Source organism: Ovis aries, chromosome 4, assembly GCF_016772045.2.
Source record: "Ovis aries strain OAR_USU_Benz2616 breed Rambouillet chromosome 4, ARS-UI_Ramb_v3.0, whole genome shotgun sequence".
NCBI classification, from domain to species: domain Eukaryota; kingdom Metazoa; phylum Chordata; class Mammalia; order Artiodactyla; family Bovidae; genus Ovis; species Ovis aries.
The window spans coordinates 12,912,727-12,935,793 of NC_056057.1; the positions used below are offsets into that span (position 1 = coordinate 12,912,727).

Genomic DNA, 23,067 nt, shown 5'->3' on the forward strand with positions numbered 1-23,067 from the left:
TGCGTCTCCTGCACTGGAAGGTGGATTCTTAACTGGGCCACTAGCAGCAGAGACATTACTTTGCTGACTAAGGTCCATCTAGTCAAGGCTATGTGCCGGAGTCCAGCCCTGGTGAATCCAGGGAATTTGAAGCGGGGATGGAGTCGGCATCCTAGGAAATAACTTATTTAATTACAGCTATAAAGATTAGAAAAGGATAGTATAGTAGGAAATATTAGTGGAGAAAAAGAGGCTGAATAACTTGGTTTACGTGGAATACCAATAAAACCTCGAGAGAAGAGGTTTGCACCACCTACATAGGCCACAGGCATCTTTCCGTTCTCCCAAAGGAGAGGAGACACTAAGGCCTCCCCAGTCAGATCTTAGAAGCCCAGGCATAATTAGCAGGCTTGGCGGGCATCCATGCTCCAGATGGGATTTCAGCCAGAAAATGAGAGAAAGAACAACATGAGGAGACCAGTCTTTCCAGGAACTGATCTGTTTTCTTTATTTTCCAGGTTTGCTTATATACTTTTTGTTATACATAGAGATAGAATACAAAGTCACGTGGGGTCAGCAGACCTGACCTTTATCAAAATCAGGTGCTTCATATAAATGTATAAAAAAGGTCTTAGGTGGCTTTACATCATCTTCTGGCCAGGGGGCCTGCTAACATTTTATGGCCCTTTCTTTCTGATAATGGTCAGTCAACCAGAAAACTTATTCTTCCAGGGGTGAATTTTCTTAAACCAGGCGCCACCCTCCAAAGGTACCAGATAAAGTTGCATTCCTATAGGGTGAAGGTGCAGTGGGTTACACTCAAGAAAGGAATTTACTTAGCCTAAGGTTTAACATGATTAATCTTAGAGGTTAATACTTATTTCTCCTATATGCTAGTTGTATTGATTAACGTGTATAAAGGCAGGGGATATGGAGACTTAGCAGCAAATATTTGCCCAACAAATGATAAACCCTTCACCAATATAATTCCTAATCAACCCACTATACTATACTAATAATTTTCTAACTTCTCAAAAAAACCTGTATTTAGAAAGTTTAAAGCATCTCATGCCTCTCACGGTTGGGAGGCTGTGAACAATCACATGTGGTTGGACGAGCCTGTCAGGCAGGCTACAGAACTTTCAGAGGAGTTTGTAAGTTGAAACACTCTTGTCATGCCCAGGAATTTTTATTAACTGGAGCTGTAAGTTAATTCCTTCTCCAAGAGAGGTGGTGGGGGACAGCCCCCGTAAAGTCAGAGGTGTAGGTGAGAGCATGAAACAGTAAAGTAGGCAGACTTTGGTTTTGGGGGTAGATGCTCGAGAACAGGGGGTCTCCTGAGGCTCGATCCCGCCTTTGCGTATGCCGAAGCCTCCTTCCTCATGACCTTTGCCACGGGCGGAGTTCCTCACGCTGGCTCCCGGCAGCTATGGTTTTTCCTGTGGTCATGTATGGATGTGAGAGTTGGACAGTGAAGAAGGCTGAGCGCCAAAGAATTGATGCTTTTGAACTGTAGTGTTGGAGAAGACTCTTGAGAGTCCCTTGGACTACAAGGAGATCCAACCAGTCCATTCTGAAGGAGATCAGCCCTAGGATTTCTTTGGAAGGGATGATGCTAAAACTGAAACTCCAGTACTTTGGCTACCTCATGCGAAGAGTTGACTCATTGGAAAAGACTCTGATGTTGGGAGGGATTGGGGGCAGGAGGAGAAGGGGATGACAGAGGATGAGATGGCTGATGGCATCACTGACTCAATAGACGTGAGTCTGAGTGAACTCCGGGAGATGGTGATGGACAGGGAGGCCTGGCGTGCTGCAATTCATGGGGTTGCAAAGAGTTGGACACGACTGAGTGACTGAACTGAACTGGGGGAAGTCCCTGAGGTACCCTTTAAAGAGAAACTAAGTATGTAAACTGAAAGGAAGCTTATACAAACAATCAGAAATGAAATAAGAGACATTACAACTGATACCACAGAAGTAAAAAGAATCATGCAATTAGTATGAACACAATATACCAACAAATAGGACAACCTGGAAGAAATTGGTACTTCCTAGAAATATACAACCTACCAAAACCGAATCATGAAAAATATAGTCAGAAGAAACACATAACTACTGTGGAGATGGAATAAATAATTAAACCCCCCCCGTCAAAGAAAGGTCTGGGACCTGATGGCTTCACCGGTGAATTCTACCAAATATGTAATGTATCAGCACCAATCCTTATCTGACTCTTCTAAAAAACTGAAGGAGAGAGAACCCTTTCAAACTCATTGTTTGAGGCTAGCTTTACCCTAATGCCAAAGCCAGAAAAAGACACCACAAAAAAAGAAAGAAAACTATAGGTCAATACTCCTGATGGATTTAGATACCAAAATTCTTAACAAAATACTGCAAGCCAAATTACTAGCAAACCAAATTTAACAGCACATTAAGAACATCATACACTATGATCAAATAGGCTTAGCACTGAGATGCAAGGATGGACAATTCAACGTATGAAAATCAATTAATGTGATACGCTACATTAACAAAACAAAATGTAAAACCACATGTCCATCTCAATAAATGCAGAAAAAGCATTTGACAAAATTCTGTGTTCTTTCATGATAAAAGCTCTCAACAAACTTGAAACTTACCCCAGCAAAAGAAAGGTATATGTGAAAACCCACAATTGACATTTTAATCAATGGTAAAAAACTTAAGACTTTTTCTCTAGTATTAGGAACAAGGCAAAGATGCCCATTCTTCCTATTTTTATTCAATATAGTGCCAGAAGTCCTAGTCAGTGCAGTTAGAAAAAGAGAGAGCGAGAAGGAACAGGTATCACAATTGGAAAGACAGAAGTAAAATTGTCCCTGTTTGCAGACATGGTCTTATATATATATAGAAAATCCTGAAGGCTTCATCACAACATTGTTAGAAGTAATAAATTCAATGACGTTGAAAAATACAAAGTGAGCATGCAAAAATCAGTTGTTTCTGTACACTAACAATTAACTGTATGAAAGGAAAATTAGGAAAACAATATCATTTACTCCAGCACCAAAAAATAAAAGACTTATGAATAAACCTATGGAGGTGAAAAATTTATGTACAGAAAACTACAAAACACTGATGAAATAAACACAGGCTAAAAAAGTCACAATGGAAATTAGAAAATGTGAACTAAGGAAAAATGAAATGAGAATATAATAAATTTTGTGGGATGCAACTAAAAAAATTATTTGGAGGAAAATTTATAGCTTTAAGACCTTACATGAGAAAAAAAGAAAAGTCTAATATCTGTTATCCAGGATTCTCCATTAAGAAGCTATAAAAAAAGAAGCAGTATTAAGCATTATTTAAGTTAAAAATTATAACAATAGCAGAAACCAGTAAAATTTTTAAAAAAACATAAAATAGAGAAAATTAACAAAACAAAAAGTTGTTTCTGAAGGATAACAAAATTGCTAAAACCCTAGCTGAATTGAACAATAGCCAAAGAAAAAGATAACTCAGTTTCCTGAGATCAGGAATAAAATAAGAGAATGGCTAAAGATAGCAAAGTCATGAAAACCTTACTTTAAAAATATATGCCAATAATTTCAATAACCTAGATGAAATGAACAAGTTCTTAAAAAACATAATTTACAAATACATTCAAGAAGAAATAGAAAAGCCAAATTGGTTGAAGTATTTTTTTTTTAGAAGAAACAAATTTACTGACTCCTGAACCAAATAGGCAGAAAGCCCTATATTTATTAATGAAATTAAATTTCTGATTGAATATCCAAAACTACACAGTGTGCAAAAAGTCAAGAAAAGGAAACAAAGGGCATATAGATAGGTAATGAAGAAGTAAACTTTATTCATTCATAGACAACATGATCATCCATATAGAAAATCCTAAAAAATCTACATGAAACTACTAGAGCTAATAAGTGAAATAAGCAAAATAGTATGACCCAAGTCAAGATGCAGCAATCATATTTCTCTATACTAGCAATAAATAAATGAAAAATAAAATAAAATTTATAAAATCGTCAAGTCCAACTCTTTCCGACCCCATGGACTGTAGCCCACCAGGCTCCTCTGTCCATGGAATTCTTCAGGCAAGAATACTAGAGTGGGTAGCCATTCCCTTCTCCAGGGATCTTCCTGACCCAGGTTTCAAACTCTCCTGCATAGCAGGCAGTCTTTACCATCTGAGCCACCAGAGAAGCCCTATTTCATTTACAATACCATCTAAAAATATTTAGCCAGATAATGAAAGGAAGTATAACTGAAAACTAATAAACATTAGTTTTATTAGTGAGAAAAATCAAAGGGAACTAAAATACATATATCTTTGTTAATGGATTGGAAGACTAAATATTTGGATTTAGATTTCCGCAAATTAATAAACAGATGTGATACAATCCCAATGAGAAACAGCAAGAGTTTTTACAGAAATTGCTAAGATGACTTTAACATGTATATAAAAGATCAAAAGACCTAGAAGAGCTAAAAAAAAATCACAAAGTTGGAGAAATTGAATTGCCACATATAAGATGTACAGAAACTATAGTACATGGGTATATATAGACAGACAAAAGAACTGATAGAGAATCCAAAAATTAACCCATGTGTCCATGGTCCTTTGATTATTACAAAGGTACCAAGATAATTCAGAGGTAAAGAATATTGTTTTCAAAACTGGTGCTAGAACAACTAGATTTCATTATTTTCTAACATGAAGTTGTCCATACTTTACAACATATACAAAAATTAACTTGAGATAGATGTTAGACAGGATTTCCCAGATGGCGCTAACAATAAAGAAGCTGCTGGCCAAGGCAGGAGATGTTTGATACCTGAATTCAATCCCTGGGCTGGGAAGACTGCCTGGAGGGAGGTATGGTAACCCACTGCAGTATTCTTGCCCAGAAAACCTCATGGACAGAGGAGCCTGTGGGCTACAGTCCACGCAGTTGTAAAGAGCCGGACGCAACGAAAGCAACGGAGCGCAGAGAACGTAGATCATAAACCTAACCATAAAATCTGAATTACAAATTTTAGAAGAAAATCTCAGTGACCTTGCTATTTGTTTAACAGAACACACTGAAAACATGACTATAAAAGGAAAAATTGGTAAGTATACTTCATAAAATTACAAATGTCTGCTTGCCAATAACTGAAGGATCTCACATTTTATCCAACTCGCAAACTAATGCGTTAGCCTGCCATAGTTTCATATATGCTGTCATCTAAGACTCCTCGGTCAAAACTTTATTACTCAGGGCATAGCAAGTAGTATGACTATTAGCATCTTTTCACCAATTTTCTTTGTTCCCAAATCCCACAGCGATGAGGCAGATGGATATTTGAACATGCAGTTAGTTGCAAGATAGAGGTGCATTCTTGCTTGCGTGCTGAGTCATGTTGGACTCCTTGTGACCCATGGACTATAACCTGCCAGGCTCTTCTTTCCATGGAATTTTCCAGGCAAGAATACTGGAATAGGTTGCCATTTCCTCCCTCAGGGGATCTTCTGAACCAGGGATCAAATCTTCATCTCCGTGTTGGTATGTGGATTCTTTACCACTGAGCCAACGTGCGTTACAGAGGAGGGAACTCAATCTTCTATGATGTGCAATAACCTATGGCTGCCCTTTGGTCTAGAAGGAGACGTTACATTTATTATACTGGACAGTTGATGCGCCTGCCTTTTGCTCTGGAGGGAGATAACATCTCTTGCTTCCAAAGCTACTTGCTATACAAACATCCATTAAAAGACAGTCTAGAAAAAAGTTCAGGTAGTGACTTACTCACAATAAACGAAGAAATATGAGAAAAATATGAAAAACTGTCTCCCTAAACTGTTCTTGCAAAGACACTGTTAAGTATATGAAAAAGGAAAGGCACAGAAAAGAAAATACTTACAACACATATATGTGACACGGAATATATAAATAAGTTCTACTAATTGATAAAAATAAGAACAACCCAAATTAAAGAGCAAGCAGAAGACTTAAGTAGGTATTTCACCAAAGATGTCTGAATGGCTATCAAGTATATGAGAAGACATTCAATATCCTTAGTCATTATAGAAATGCAAATTAAACCCACGATTTGATAGTACTACATATTCATTAGAATGGCTGAAATACTGCTGGTGGGGGATGCATAACAGTAGACCCATTTTGTAAATATGCTTGGTAATTTCTAAAAATATTAAAAATATACCTACCCCATGATCCACCAATTTTAATGTTAGGTATGTAGCAAAAAGAAATTGACCTACCCAATAAAAAAAATGGTTCCAAGGGTTATGGGTTTGTGCATTTTGAGACACAAGAAGCAGCTGAAAGAGCTATTGAAAAAATGAATGGGATGCTTCTAAATGATCGCAAAGTATTTGTTGGAAGATTTAAGTCTCGTAAGGAACGAGAAGCAGAACTTGGAGCTAGGGCAAAAGAGTTCACCAATGTTTACATCAAGAATTTTGGAGAAGACATGGATGATGAGCGCCTTAAGAATCTCTTTGGCAAGTTTGGACCTGCCTTAAGTGTGAAAGTAATGACTGATGAGAGTGGAAAATCCAAAGGCTTTGGATTTGTAAGCTTTGAAAGGCATGAAGATGCACAAAAAGTTATGATGGAGGGTGGTCGCAGCAAAGGTTTTGGTTTTGTATGTTTCTCCTCCCCAGAAGAAGCCACTAAAGCAGTTACGGAAATGAACGGTAGAATTGTGGCCACCAAGCCATTGTATGTAGCTTTAGCTCAGCGCAAAGAAGAGCGCCAGGCTCACCTCACTAACCAGTATATGCAGAGGATGGCAAGTGTAAGAGCTGTGCCCAACCCCGTAATCAACCCCTACCAGCCAGCACCCCCTTCAGGTTACTTCATGGCAGCTATCCCACAGACTCAGAACCGTGCTGCGTACTATCCTCCTAGTCAAATTGCTCAACTAAGACCAAGTCCTCGCTGGACTGCTCAGGGTGCCAGACCTCATCCATTCCAAAATATGCCCGGTGCTATCCGCCCAGCCGCTCCTAGACCACCATTTAGTACTATGAGACCAGCTTCCTCACAGGTTCCACGAGTCATGTCGACACAGCGTGTTGCTAACACATCAACACAGACGATGGGTCCACGTCCCGCAGCTGCTGCAGCTGCAGCTACTCCTGCTGTTCGCACCGTTCCACAGTACAAATACGCGGCGGGAGTTCGCAATCCTCAACAGCATCTTAATGCACAGCCACAGGTCACCATGCAGCAGCCCGCTGTTCATGTACAAGGTCAGGAGCCTCTGACTGCTTCCATGTTGGCATCTGCCCCTCCTCAAGAGCAGAAGCAAATGTTGGGTGAAGGGCTCTTTCCTCTGATTCAAGCCATGCACCCTACTCTTGCTGGTAAAATCACTGGCATGTTGTTGGAGATTGATAATTTAGAACTTCATATGCTTGAGTCTCCAGAGTCTCTCCGTTCTAAAGTTGATGAAGCTGTAGCTGTACTCCAAGCCCACCAAGCAAAAGAGGCTGCCCAGAAAGCAGTTAACAGTGCCACTGGGGTTCCAACTGTTTAAAATGATCAGGGACCATGAAAAGAAACTCGTGCTTCACCGAAGAAAAATACCTAAACATCGAAAAACTTAAATACTATGGGAAAAAAAAACATTGCAAAATATAAAATAAATAAAAAAAGGAAAGGAAACTTTGAACCTTATGTACCGAGCAAATGCCAGGTCTAGCAAACATAGTGCTGGTCCTAGATTACTTATTGATTTAAAAACAACAAAAAACACAAAAAAATAGTAAAATATAAAAACAAATTAATGTTTTATAGACCGTGGGAAAAAGAATTTTCAGCAAAGTACAAAAATTTAAAGCATTCCTTTCTTTAATTTTGTAATTCTTTACTGTGGAATAGCTCAGAATGTCACTTCTGTTTTAAATAACAGAATTGATAACTGAGCAAGGAAACGTAATTTGGATTATAAAATTCTTGCTTTAATAAAAATTCCTTAAACAGTGAAAAAAAAAGAAATACAAAAATAAGAATAAGATGTATAAAAACAGAAATACATATAGTACTAGCCCAGATTTGGAAACATACCCAGTGTCCATTGACTAGTAAATGGGTAAACTGTGATATATTCATACATGGAATACTACTTGGCAGTTAAATAATACAAGCACTTCCAATATATACAGCTATACAGATGAACTGCAGAAATATTATGTTGAATGAAAGAAACCAGATACAAAAGACCACGTACTGTATGATTCCATCTTGCTAATTTACTAGAAGAGAGAGAATTAATCTGTAATGGCAAAAAGGAGATCAATGGATGCTTTGGGATTCAGGATAGAGCTCCACTTCAAAGAACTCCAAGGATCCTTTTAGAGTAGTTAAAACTTTCTGCATCTTTGATTATAGTGGCGTTTACCCAGTTATACACATTTGTCAGAACTCATTAAACTGTACACGTAAAATGTATATTACATTGCATATAAATTATGTCTGTGCCTGCATTCTAAGTTGCTTCAGTCCTGTCCAATTCTTTGTGACCCCACAGACTGAAGCCCACCAGGGTGCTCTGTCCATGGGTTTCTCCAGGCAAGAATACTGTAGTGGATTGCCATGAGCTCCTCCAGGGGATCTTCCCGACTCAGGGATTGAACCCTTGTTTCAAGCATTTCCTGCATTGGCAGGTGAGATTCTTTACCACTAGCACCACCTGGGAAGCCCATAAATTATGCCTACTTAAAGTTTATTGAGGATGACTTGAAAGAACAAACTCACAGGTAAAGACATTTTGAACACAAAAAAATGTGGTGTTATATTTGAATACAGTGAAATATGTGTAAATATAACCATTTCGTATAGATGATTATGCTAGATTCTATGAAAAATAAAACAGTTTTTTATCATCAATGTAAAAAAGATTTTAGTAATTTTAAGACAATTCAATAAGGTAGCTGAGCACAAAATTAATATTCAAATCTTAATTGCTTTGCTATTTATAGTTTTAAAATGTAATAGTGAATATTTCACTCAAAGTAACAACACAGGCAAAAAAATCTTGGGACTATACTTGAATGGAAACATAAAGGACTCACATAAAAATATTTTGCAATTCTTTTGGAACACAAGATATACTGAAGAATATTGCTGTCTTGGTTGACTGGTGCTATATAACAAACCACTCTGAAACTAGGTGGCTTAAAATATGTACTTATTTGTAGGTTTGCTGGGGTTTAGCTAGCCTGAGAGAAGCTTGCTGGGCAGTTCTGCATCTCCCTAGAATTCTTCAAGCTGGTGAGGGTACTTCTTCATGTTGTAGCAGCTGGGTTGGATCTGCTCTACACATCACTTACCCTCCTGTTGGGACGCTAGCAGATGAAAAATGTCCTCCTAATGCCAGTCGTAAAGGCAGTTTTATGACTCAAGAGCATATCACATTTTGTTTATGTTACTTTGTGAGGTATCTTTAGCCAAAGCAAGTCTGCATGTTCATGGCCAAAGTCGATGGGCAGGAAAATGTACTTCTATGGAGGAGTGGAAGGCACTGCAATGTCACATGGAAAGGTTGTTTTATGGACTGGGTGTGTCCCCCACCCCCAAATTCATATGTTGAAACACTAACCCCCAATGCAATGATATGGAGGTGAAGAGGTGGGGATTAGGGAGGTAATCAGATTTAGATATGGCCACGAGGGTGAAGACTCTTGACAGTCCCTTGGACAGCAAGGTGATCAACCCAGTCAATCCTAAAGGAAATCAATCCTGAATATTCATTGGAAGGACTGATTCTGAAGCTAAAGCTCCAAATCTTTGGCCATGTGATGTGAAGAGCTGATTCACTGGAAAAGACCCCGATGCTGGGAAAGACTGAGGCAGGATGAGAAGGGGATGACAGAGGATGAGATGGTTGGATGGCATCACTGACTCAATGGACATGAGTTTGTACAAACTCTGGAAGAGAGTAAAGGACAGAGAAGCCTAGTGTGCTGCAGTCCATGGGGTTGCAAAGAGTTGGACACAACTTTGTGACTGAACAACAATGAGGGTTTGTGCCCTTATAAGCAGAGGAATAGACATCAGCTTCATCTCTCCAGCATCCAGCCAAAAGGCAGCCTCCTGCCAGCCAGGAAGTGAGACTTTATGAGAACCGAATCTGCTAGCATCTCAGACTTTCCTGCTTCCAGAACAGTAAGAAATAAACGTCTATTGTTTAAACCACATGGTCCCTAGTATTTACTATAGCAGCCCAGTCAGGTTGTCATTAAAGGGATAGGTGAAGAATTGGACTAAACTAAAATCATACCTAGATTTTGGACAGAGTCAGTGATTATGGTGATTTTTAAACATATACTCAAATTCTTTGACAAAAATGAATTCTTTGACTTCTCCCATGAAGAGGATCCTGTGATTCTTCTACTCGACCCAGGAGAGCCATTGTCTGTGAATAGAATGTGTCAGGAAAGATGCTACATGACTTCTGAGCCTTTGTTGGCAAAGGCGGTGCTTTAAAAAAATGCCTCGTACTTCAGAATGATTGCTATTGTGTTAAATAAATTTGTTACTTTGCATAATGTGTTAGTACACATGTTTTCATTAGCATGACTAAAATGTATCCAATAATTAACACCTACATTTGTGCTTACCTTTACGTTTCAAAAATTGTTTTATATAAAACCCATAAACAAATGCAAAAATAGACAAATAGACTTTTAGATTTGCTTCCAGCATTCAGCTTTCAAACCATACGAGTCACGATAGTTAAGAATACAAATAAAACAATTGTATAAGACCAATTTCTCCTGATTATTCGATGAAGTCACAAGGGGCTGACTGGTGGCTACATTGTTGGTATAAGGCCAAGCTAGGAGTAGATGAATTTAAGAAAGCTAAGTCCAGCCAAGCCCCAGTAATAAAGTCCACTAGGCAAGCTCGCTACATCACAGAGTCCTGAAGGTAGAGTCTGTGTGGAGCCGTGGAGCTGAAGTGGTCCTGTCCTAGACTGAAGCCCACTCAAAGCCTTTCATGTTCACTGTCTTAAGAAAAAAACTATATTAAGGTCTTGATATGAAGCCAGTCTGCTCACACTGAAAAGATGGACTCACAGCATAAGGAACCAGCTTGTGGGAACATGTATCAGACCAACGGAGGGAAATATTGCTAAATGGTGTCTGTATGTTGTACAGAATTAGGGCAGCTGCAAGCAGAGCCTCCAAAACCAAATCGACGGAGAGAACACATAAGCAAACCTGGAAGGAAAGCTGCTTGGCAGTAGAATGTGGGGAGGATGGGTAGAAACTGACAACAGCAACTAAATTTGCAAGAATCATAATAAACATATTGGATTTTTTTTTAAAACCAGGACCAAGACATGTTGCCCATGAAAGAGGAGAGCACAAATACACAAGTGTTGAGTGCAAAGACTATAGCTTCCCAGGAGAAGAGCATGACCTGTCCAGTCTTCCTGTTGCTCTAAAACACATGAGACTATATCTACCTTATGTTTTCTCTCTCAGCTCAAGGTCTTCTTCCAATCTGAAATAACTTCTTCCTCTTGCCACTATAAATACTTCCTCTACCTGAATATCTGGTCTAAATCTCCTTGACTGAGCTCTGCTCAATTTAATCAAAGTCTCATTTGCTTTAATACTTTCCATGAATTAGCATCCATTTTGTTGTTGCTTTGTAAGTATGGTTGACAGTTATTAATGTGTGGGTTCTGTAATTTTGACTAGATTCTAAACTCTCACGTTTTGGATGTTTTATTCAGATAAGCATCCAATTTTTTTCCCAACCTTACTGAGATATAATTAACATACGGTTGTGTAAGCTTAAGGTGTGTTGACTTGACACAAGTCTATATTGCAGTATGATTGCCACTGTAACATCAGCCAATGCCTCCATCACATCACACAATTAATGTTAATTGTTCACTAGAACAATTAAGATCTAGTCTCTTAGCAACTTCAAGGAATAAAACAGTATTGTTGACTATAATCACAATGCTGTGCATTAGATCTCCAGAACTTATTCCTCTTATAACTGAAAGTTTGTAACCTCTGACCATTATCTCCATAATTCCTCTGTCCCTGGTTCCTGTAACCATCATTCCACTCTCTGTTTGTGTAACTTTTTAAAATTCCACAGATAAGTGATATCATATTTAATTTATCTTTCTCTGACTTATCTCACTCAGCACAATGCCCTCAAGGTCGATCCATGTTGACTCAAGAGGCAGGATTTCCTTCTTTCTCCCGTTGTTGTCCAGTCACTCAGTCATGTCTGCGACCCCATGGACTGCAGCACGCCAGGCTTCCCTGTGCTTCACTCATCTTCCAGAGTGTGCTCAAACTCATGTCCATTGAGTTGGTGATGCCATTCAACGATCTCACCCTCAGTCGTCCCCTTCTCCTCCTGACCCCAATCTTTCCCAGCATCAGGGTCTTTTCCAATGAGTTAGTTCTTCACATTAGATGGCCAAAGTATTGGAGCTTCAGCTTCAGCATCAGCCCTTCTTTCTCACGGGTGAATAACATTCTCTTATATGTCTATATCTATTTATCCCTTGACAGACACTTAGGCTTTTCCTTGACTGTTGTGAATAATACTGCAATGAACACGGGAGTGTAGGTATCTTTTCAATATCTTATTTCATTTCCTTTCAATACATACCTAGAAGTAGGATTGCTGAATCATATGGTAATTCTACTTCCAATGTTTTTAAGGAAACTCCATTCTCTTTTCCGTAGTGTCTGAACGGATTTACATTTCTATCAACAGTTCACAAGGGTTCCCTTTTCTCCACATCCTTGACAACACTTGTTATCTCTTATATTTTTGATGATAGCTATTCTAACAGGTGTGGATGATTAGTGACATTGGTATTATTTTATGTATCTGTTGGCCAGTTGTATGCTTCTTTGTAAAAATATATTAGCAGATCGAATTCAACAACACATTAAAAGGATCATACATCAGAATCAAATGGGATTTATTCTTGGGATGAAAGGATAATTCAACATATATAAACCACATTAAATATTGTATCCACATTAAAAGAAGGAATGTGGCAGCCATATTAAAAGAAGGAAAGATAAAAGTCATCCTTCTCGACAGATGCAGAAAGAAGCATTTGATAAAATCCAACATCCTTTAATGATAAAACCCTCAACAAATTGAGTATAGAAGGAACATACCTCAACATAATAAAAACCATATAGGAAAAGCCACATATTCCATCCTCAGTGGTAAAATTTTGAAAGCTTTTCCTCTGGAATCAGGAACAAGATAAGGGTAGCCATTCTCACCACCCTTATTTAACAAAGCACTAGAAATCTTAGCTTGAGCAATCAGGTAAGATTTTTTTTAAAAGTTATCTAAATCAGAAAGAAAAAGTAAATTTTTCTTTATTTTCAGATGACAGGATTTTATATATAGAAAACCCTAAGACAACCAAAAACTGTTAGAACTAACTAATGAATGCAGTAAATTTGTAGGATATAAAATCAACATTCCAAAGTCGACTGAGTTTCTATACACTCACAGTGAAGTGACTGGAAAACAACCAAGTGGACTCCAGGAGTTCATAGTAAGTAATCGGGACCCAGGTGGGAAAGAGACGAAGAGGGAGAATGAGGCAGAAACAATGTCGGAAGTGACATCCAGGAACTTTCTTCAATGAATGATATGTATAAACACACAGATGTGAGAACTGCAGGAAGTTTCAAGCAAGGTAAAGAAAGCCACACACGAGGCACACGGCAGTGAAACTGCCGAAAACAAAAGTGAGGAGCATCTCAGAAAACCAGCCAGAGAAAATAGACCCATTGCTGTGCAGTAACAGAAATAAAGCTGACAGATACTTTTCCTAAAGAATCATTGGAAGAAGACAAGCGACATCTTTAAAGTGCTTAAGGAGAAAAAGCTAATAATTTACTGTTTCATAGTCAGCAAAATATCATTCAAAAAGAGATAAAGATGCTTAGAGACAAAAACTGAAATAATTATCTGCACACAGTACAAGAAATGCTGCAATTAATTATTCAGGCTGAAGTAAACTGATGTCAGACGGAAGCACTGAGCAACAGATAGGAATGAAGAGTGTCCAAGGAGGTAAGGATGTGGGTAAATACAGAAGATTATCTGGTTAAATCATGAATAACATCAATGTCTTTCAGTGGATATAACAAATGTAAAAGTAAAAGGTATGTCGGCAATTGAATGAAGGCAAGAGATTTTTCAATATAGTTAAACTAGTGAAAGATTTCTGAATTAGTCACAAAATGGGAAAGTTAATAATATGACAGTCTGAAATAAGTTCAAGGATGACCTATAATGGGCAACATGCCACTAAAACATTAACACAAACAGTATATCTAAAACATTAGGAGAGATAGAATGAAATAATTTTTAAAATACTTGTTTAATACAACAAAAAGGCAAAGAAGAAAAAAACAGAGCAAAAATAAATGGAACAAAAATTGAAAACAAATAGTAAGGTGGTAGACTTAAATCCAGCTGTACCAATTATTATATTGAATGCAATAGTGATGAACTACTAAAATTAAGAAAAGATAGTGAGAAAGATTTTTTAAATGGCTCAGTATATTCTATTCACAACAGACACACTTAAAAATATGAAAATTGATAGGTTGAAAGAGAAAGAATGAAAAAAATGTGTAACATGGGGATATTAACCAAGAAAAGAGCTATCATGCCTATGTTATACAGGACAAAGTAATCTTTGACATAAGTAGCATTACTAGAGTTAAAGATGGACATCTGACAATAAGAGAAACAACTCACTGAGAGGGATGAAAATACTGATTTTATTTCCATCTAATCATGGTTGAAAACTGTTAGTCCCTCAGTCATGTCTGACTCTTTGTGATGCATGAACTGTAGCCCACCAGGCTCCTCTGTCCATGCAATTCTCCGGGCAAGAATACTGGAGTGGATGGCCATTTCCTTCTCCACTGGATCTTCTTGACCCAGGGATTGAACCCTCATCTCCTGCCTCGGCAGGCGGATTCTTTACCACAGAGCCACCAGGGTAGGCCACTGGGGTCTGTATTGTAGCTGCTGCTAAGCCACTTCAGTCGTGTCCAACTCTGTGTGACCCCATAGATGGCAGCCGACCAGGCTCCCCCGTCCCTGGGATTCTCCAGGCAAGAACACTGGAGTCGGTTGCCATTTCCCTCTCCTATGCATGAAAGTGTAAAATGAAAGGGAAGTCGCTCAGTCATGTCTGACTTTTCGCGACCCCATGGACTGCAGCCTACCAGGCTCCTCCGTCCATGGGATTTTCCAGGCAGGAGTACTGGAGTGGGGTGCCATTGCCTTCTCTGCATATTGTAGGCTAAAGAACCATAAAAATACGAAGCTGGACATTTAAATAGGAGAAAGATAGCTATATGACTTTCCCTTCTGAGAGAATAGAAGACCTAGTTCCCTATTATAAATATTCCTTGAAAAGAGAAAGGGAGTAACCTTGGACTATTACCTTTTAGAATGTAATGTGTTTAGGGGAAGATAAGACAAGCATCTCTGAGTTAATAATCAATATTTTTCTTCCTGGCTCCGGGAGTCACCCCCTTGAAATAAAAACTCACACGTCTGTGAAAGTAAATCTTTTTTAAGTCCTCACTCTCTGTTTGGTTATCATTTCACTTCCAAGGCTTATGTTCTAGTCCAGGTTTCAATTTTCTTTGCTTCGACCTAATCATGCACCTCCCCACCAAAGGTTCTCCATAGCTTTGTCACTACTACTCAAATAACAATTTTAGATGTCTTAATAAATATCCATAGACAATATTTATTTTTAAGATCTTTGTTATTAGAAAAACTATCTAAATACTCAATACAATTGAATTCAGTTTATCACAGTTCCAATACAAACCTCAGAAGTAAATTTCCACAGGAAACTGTAAGGCTGATTTTCAAATTTATGGGAACCCACAGAGATCTAGAATATTTAAGAAAATTTTGAAAATGACAATGATGTAAGGCATACACACTAACAGATTTTAAGACTTACTAGAAAGTTGTAACCATTAAGAAATGTTTTATTAGTAAAAGAGATAAACAAAGAATCAAATGGAATAGAAAAGTGTATGGAAACAGACCATACAAATATGGGTAATTGATTTAAGACAAGCATTTATTTCATTTAAATTTCACAACTGAAAGGATTTGTCTCTCCAGTGAATGGTGCTGGACCAATTGGATATCCCTATCCATTTCGAAAGCCCTAAATTTAAAGTAGTAGTGCTTCTGGGATATAACATAGGAGAATGGAATGATATTGGAATAAACAGTAATTCTTAACTAAAACACAAAACCCAGTAAATTAATTAAACTAATAAATATTCTTAGATGACTGATATTATTATTAGTCTTTAGGGAAATGCAAATTAAAACCACAATGAGAGAATATTCACACTCGTAATGATTAAAATGTATGAAAAAAACCTGTGTAGCAGATGTTGGTGCACATGTGCTAACTGAAAGCCTCATACACTGCTGATGGGGGGGAAACTATTTAACCATTTAAGAAAACTATCAGTGTTTAGCCCACCTCTATCCTATGATGTAGGAACATTCAACAGATACAGTTCTAAATATTTATTCATGAAAAATAAATCCATATGTCCACCAAAATATATGCACAAGAATGTTCAAAGCATTTTTGTTCATCATAGCCTCAACCATGGCTATTGACTGGGAAATGGATATACATATTTGGATTAATTCATATGTGGAATAATACATAATAAGTACATTATCAATAAATACAACCATTAACACAGATGTTATGTTTATAATATATGTTGGACACAAAAGTGTGTATTCAGTGTGACTCTATTTACATGCAGTTCGAAAAACAGATAGTAATAGATGTCAGAAAAATGCTTACCTCATGTATGGGATATTGCCTCAGCAGGGAAGTGAGGGAACTTTATTGGAGTGTCCCGTACCTTGATCTGGGCTTCCAAGGTGGCCCTAGTGGTAAAGAATCATCTGCCAATGCAGGAGATGTCAAAAGACACAGGTTTGATCCCTCGGTCTAGAAGATCCCTGGAGGAGGGCATGGCAACCCGCTCCAGTATTCTTGCCTGGAAAATCCCATGGACAGAGAAGCCTGGTGGGCTACAGTCCATAGGGTTGCACAGATCAGACATGACTGAAGCAACCTAGCACATATCTTGATATAGTTAGTAGTTTCTCAAGTGTATACATATATTTAAGAAATCAATTAACTCTGTCTTAAAATCAGTGAACTTTTGAACATTTTTGAGTATGCATTAAAGTCAATTGTAAAAAATGAGGAGTATTTTTATCTTTTGAGAAGTGTGTAAGCTTTTTCAAGTATGTTTTATATGAGACACAAGGGAAATACGTATTTCCTCAGAAGGAAATACGGTTGTTTCTCTCTATTCGTGATAATGTTCCCAAAAAATCCTCAGCAAATACTGAGCCATTGCTCCTAGGAGAAATATAAGATGAGCTTCCTGCTAATCTGAAAAGATTAGGTCTCGACTCAATGGACATGAATCTGAGCAAACTCTGGGAGATGGTGAAGGACAGGGAAGCCTGGTGTGCTGCAGTCCATGGGGCGCAGAGTCAGACACGACATGAACAACAACATCTGACCATGAAAAATTTGCCAACTGATGAATATATAACCTTGTTTTAAACATACTTCTGCTTAAGGACACCTTATTTCATAGGCACTGCTGATTCATTAACATTGAACTTGCAGTTAACAACACCATAACTCACAGCTGAACAAAGCTTATCTAGAACACATACATTCTTCATAAGGCACATCACAATTTTCTTGTGCTTAGGAAACACCAGACAGTACTTCAGCACAATGCTTAGGGATGACTTGGAACAGCAAAATCACACACACACACATACACAACCACAAAAGAGCATAAGATGTAGCATTAAATAGACTGGAAAAAGAAGACATAGAAACACCACATTTAATGTCAGTTGGGATAATTCATGTCAGATAACTAATTTCCACCATTCTGTACATGAATGACTGCAGAAGTGATGCAAGTACTGATTTGGGGTTCACAAATAAATTTTAGTGAGTAGACAAATTTTCAAATAAGGAATCTATGGATAATGAGGATAAAGCATAACTAGGAGGTGGTGGTTGTTGTTATTTAGTCGCTCAGTCATGTCTGACTCTTTGTGACCCCATGGACTGCAGCACGCCAGGCTTCCCAGTCCTTTACCATCTCCCAGAGCTTGCTCAGACTCATGCCCATTGAGTTGGTGATGCCATCCAACCATTTCATCCTCTGTCATCCCCTTCTCTTCCTGCCTTCAATCTTTCCCAACATCAGGGTCTTTTCAAATGAATCAGCTCTTCTCATCAGGTGACCAAAGTATCAGAACTTCAGCTTCAGCATCAGTCCTTCCAATGAATATTCAGGACTGATTTCCTTTAGGATTGACCGGTTGGATCTCCTTGCAGTCCAAGGGATTCTGCAGAGTCTTCTCCAACACCACAGTTCAAAAGCATCAATTCTTCAGTGCTCAGCCTTCTTTCTGGTCCAACTCTCACATCCATACATGTGACTACTGGAAAAACTAGAGGCTAAGACCCATAAATCTTTCATCAATTCTCAAATTTAGGAATAATGTCCCTTATGGGGAAACTGATTTAGAAGTCATCTAGGCAGACATAGAAGGAAGTATGTAGGAAACATCAAAGCACAAATGAAAGTAGGACTAATAAAGCAAAACCGGATGTTTGGGCATTGGTTACACAGAGCAATAAGGAAGAACAAGAGACACGACTGGAAGAAATAAGAAGATGAAATGGATTTTGTAGTCTCCCAGAATCAATGAAAAACGTCAGCTCATCTCTTCTGCTCTCTTCTATGTGTTTTCTTTTTCTCCGTTACCAAATGCTTTTGTTTTTCCAACTGAGGTATAGTTGATGTACAACAGTATAAATTTCAGGAGTATAACATAGTAGTTAATAATTTTTAACGGTTATGATTCATTTATAGTTATTATAAAATATTGGCTATAATCCCTGTTGTACAGTAAGTATATCCTTGTAGCTTATTTTATACACAGTAATGTGTACCTTTTAATCTGCAACCCCTATCTTACCCCCACCTTCCTTCTCCCCAGCAGGAACCACTAACTTGACCTTTGTACGTCTGAGTCTGCTTCTTTATCATAGTCACTAGTTTGTTGTATATGTTGGATTTCACATGTGAGTGATATCATACAGTATTTATCTTTCTTTGTCTGACATATTACTTGGCATAATACCCTCCAAGTCCATCCATGTTGCTGCAAATGGCAAAATTTTATTCCTTTTTATGGTTGATAGTCCACCATGCATGTGTGTATGTGCGTGTATCTCCATTCACCTGTTGGTGGATATTCAGACTGCGTTCATACCTTGGCAATTGTAAATAAATGCTGCTATGAACACTGCATACATATATCTTTTTCAATTGGTGTCTTCATCTTTTTCATATATAGATGCAGGAGTGGAACTGCTGGGCCATCTGGTAGTACTAGTTTCAATTTTTGAGAAAAGTCCATAATTTTCTCCGTAGTGCCTGTACAGAGTTACACTTCCAGTGGCAGTGCAGGAGGGTTTCCTTTCTCCATATCCTCACCAACATGTGTTATTTTTTTCATAATAGCCATTCTGACAGGTAGGAGGTGATATCCATTGCAGTTTTGATTTGCATTTCTCTGATGATTAGCAATGTTGAGCATCTTTATATCTGCATGTCTTCTTTAGAAAAATTTCTCTATTTTTAATTTTTTTGTTGTTGATAATGTTGAGTTGCATGAGCTGTTTATATAGATATTGGCCCTTTATCATCATATCATTTGCAAATATTTCTCCCATTCAGTAGATTTTTTTGTTTTGTTTTGTTGATGATTGCCTTTACTGTGTACCTTCTAAGTGCTTTCACCACCTGGGGGCTCAGATCCATCAGGACCTCAAATTTTATTAACTCAGTAAAAGTTTATTTAAAATACATTGAACTCTTGACAACATACTACAGTAACACTAATATAGATCTAACAGAAATGGCATTTAGAAGGGACATACATACACATTCCATCAGCCAGGATAGTATAGGTTATGTTGCTTTTAACAAACAACTCCAAAATCTCAAGAGTTTCATACAACAAAGGTTTATCTTTTTCTTTCCCCACAAAGTACAAACGGCAGTTTTATTTGTGATAGTCCCAAACTGGAAATAACTCATTTGTCCTTCAACAGGAGAATAAGTAAATGAATATAACCACAGCACAGAATACTACACAGCAGCAACATGGGATGGCTACTGATAACACATAATGGAAAGGTTGTTTTTGTTTTTTGTTTTTCTCACACAACATGGCCTTTGCAGATGACCTAGAGGTTTCGCTTTAGCTATAATCTCATTTCAGAGAATAGCTACTCCATAGCTATTAGCAAAACTGATGCCTTCCTGGGCCTGTGCAAATATTCCTCCTACCCTTTTATCGACCCTACCCAGGACTGTGCCATGTGGTAAAATACTTCTCTGTCATCAAGGGCTTTGTAGTTAATAGATACCATTTAATAATCGTTAGAACCAGGTGGCCTCTATATTTTGTTAGTCCCTAAACAATGATGAAGTCCCTCACTGAATATTCCCAGCTCCCATGAGGCTAATTATCCACTCATAAATCTTGACTTAGGAATGCACTTCCTGTTTGCAAGAACCTATCCACATACCCTAGGTTAACTGTAAATCTGTCCCAGTAGCCCCTGCAGTGTGGAGTGCAGCTGTGAACACTCCTGGATCATGATCTGCCTGATCCTACCAGGGAGTAAATTACTCTGTAACAAACTGATCCATTGATTGTATGGAGCTGCAGGCAGGCAGCTTTTTGTTCTTAAGATGCCTTTTTTAGTTTGGTGGGCACTTCTTGTTTCCTCCTCCAACAACCACAATCTCAAAAGTTGCTTCTGGAGTATAGGAGAGGGACAAAATGGTTTGGGAGAATTTTATTCAGCAATAAATGCTTCAATAGAGAAGTGACAGACAAACACTCTATTCATAATCATTGTGGGCTTCCCAGGCGGTGTTAGTGGTAAAGAATCTGCCAAATCAAAATAAACCATTGGCCAAATCTAAATAAAAAATGTAAATAACTTCATCCAACCCAAAGAGGGCTCAATGTTTTGTTCAGGATATTGTGGCTATGTTTATGAAGGATATTGTTCCATAGTTTCCTTTTCTCATACCATTTTCTTCTGGTCTAGGTATGAGGATAATCCTAGTCACATAAAACGAGCTGATAAAAGTTTTCTACTCTATTTTCTGAAAGAGTTGTCTAGAATTATTTTACTCTTAAATGTTTACTAAACTTATCACTGATCCACTCTGAGCCTGGAGTTTTCTTTATACAGTCAACCCATGAACACAGGTTTGAACTTCATAGATTCACTTATATGTAAATGTTTTCCAGTGAATATTTTGGAATTTTTTAAAATTTGTGACAATTAGAAAAAACTATGAATTGCATAGTCAAGATATATCAAATATTACTAAAAATAAGGTATGTGGTGAATGCATATAAAATATAAACATACTAGTCTATTTTATAATTTATTCCCATAAAAATATATACAAATATATTATAAAAAGTTAAAATGTATCAAAATTTACACAACACTCACAGACTATACACCAAGGAAAACATAAACAAATATAAAGATACAGTATTAAATCAAAATTGCATAAAATTAATGATAGTACATACTGTACTACTGTAATAATTTTGTAGCCATCACTTTTTGGCTATTGTAGTGAGCCAAGTGTTATGAGTATCCACTTATTAACAAAACACAGCCTGATGCTAATCATTTCCTTGTGAGCAATTCATCTCTCTAAGAAACTGTATATCACAGTAAAAAGTTCTCTCTCATAATTCTATATTTTTCATCATGTTTGGTATAATACTATAAACCTTGAATGACACCATGGGGCCCATAAGAAGTAACATCAGTGATTCTGGAAGTGCTCCCAAGAACCAGAGAAAAGTTATGACATTATAAGGTAAAGGTGAGTTGCTTGAAATGTACTGTAGATTGAGGTCTACAGCTACAGTTACCCACCATTTCAAGATAAATGAATCTTGTGTAAAGACCACTGTAAAAAAAAAAGAGAGAAGAAAGAAAAGGACAACTTGTGAAGCTGTTGCTGTAGCTATGTTAGCAGGTATAAAATCCTTGCACTTTTTGCAAAATATTTTTTTTTAATCTCATATTGAAAATGCATCTTTTATGTGGGTGCAGACTTGCTAATAAGAAAGGCATACCTACAGACTCTGGGCTTCCCTGGTAGCTCAGCTGGTAAAGAATCCACCTCCAAGGTAGGAGACCTCAGTTCAATTCCTGGGTTGGGAAGATTCCTTGGAGAAGGGATAGGCTACCCACTCCAGTATTCTTGGGCTTCCCTGGTGGTTCAGATAGTAAAGAATCCACCTGTAATGCAGGAGGCCTGGGTTTGATACCTGGGTTGAGAAGATCCCCTGGAGGAGAGCATGACAACCCATTGCAATATTCTAGCCTGGAGAATTTCATGGACAGAGAAACCTGGCAGGCTGCAGTCCATGGGATCGCAAAGAGCTGGACACAACTGAATGACCAGGCACAGCACAGCACCTAGAGACTCATTATATGACAACTGAATGCAAACAGAAGGTGAAGAATCTAAAGCTGGAGAATTTAATGCCAGCAAAGGATGGTTTGATAACTTTAGAAAGAAGTTTAGCTAATAACAGTCAAAATAACAGGAGAAGCAACTTCTGTCCACCAAGAGGCAGCAGACAAGTTCACAGATGCCATTAAGAAAATCATTGAGGGTTTTTAGCTCACACAAAGGCACCATATTCTGGGGGGAAAATGCCACATTTATTAGTAAGACAAAGAAATGAGCACCAGGATTTAAGGCAGGAAGGGATAAGCTAACTCTACTGTTTTGTACAAATGCAGTCAGGTTTATGATCAGGACTGGTCTTATCTATAAAGCTAACCCCGAGCCCTGAAGGGAAACGATTAAGTACC

The 23,067-nt window shown here is 37.9% G+C and overlaps 1 protein-coding gene across 1 annotated transcript in view; it reads left to right on the forward strand.

Moving 5' to 3' along the window:
* Positions 1–7,665, forward strand: part of LOC101115117 (polyadenylate-binding protein 1-like) — a 77,548-nt gene extending 69,883 nt beyond the window's left edge. Inside the window, exon 3 of the mRNA XM_042249123.2 lies at positions 6,229–7,665. Within this exon, the coding sequence (XP_042105057.1) occupies positions 6,229–7,530 (1,302 nt within the window). The 3' untranslated portion in view covers positions 7,531–7,665. The remainder of the gene's footprint in view (positions 1–6,228) is intronic.
* The last annotated feature ends 15,402 nt before the right edge of the window (positions 7,666–23,067 follow it).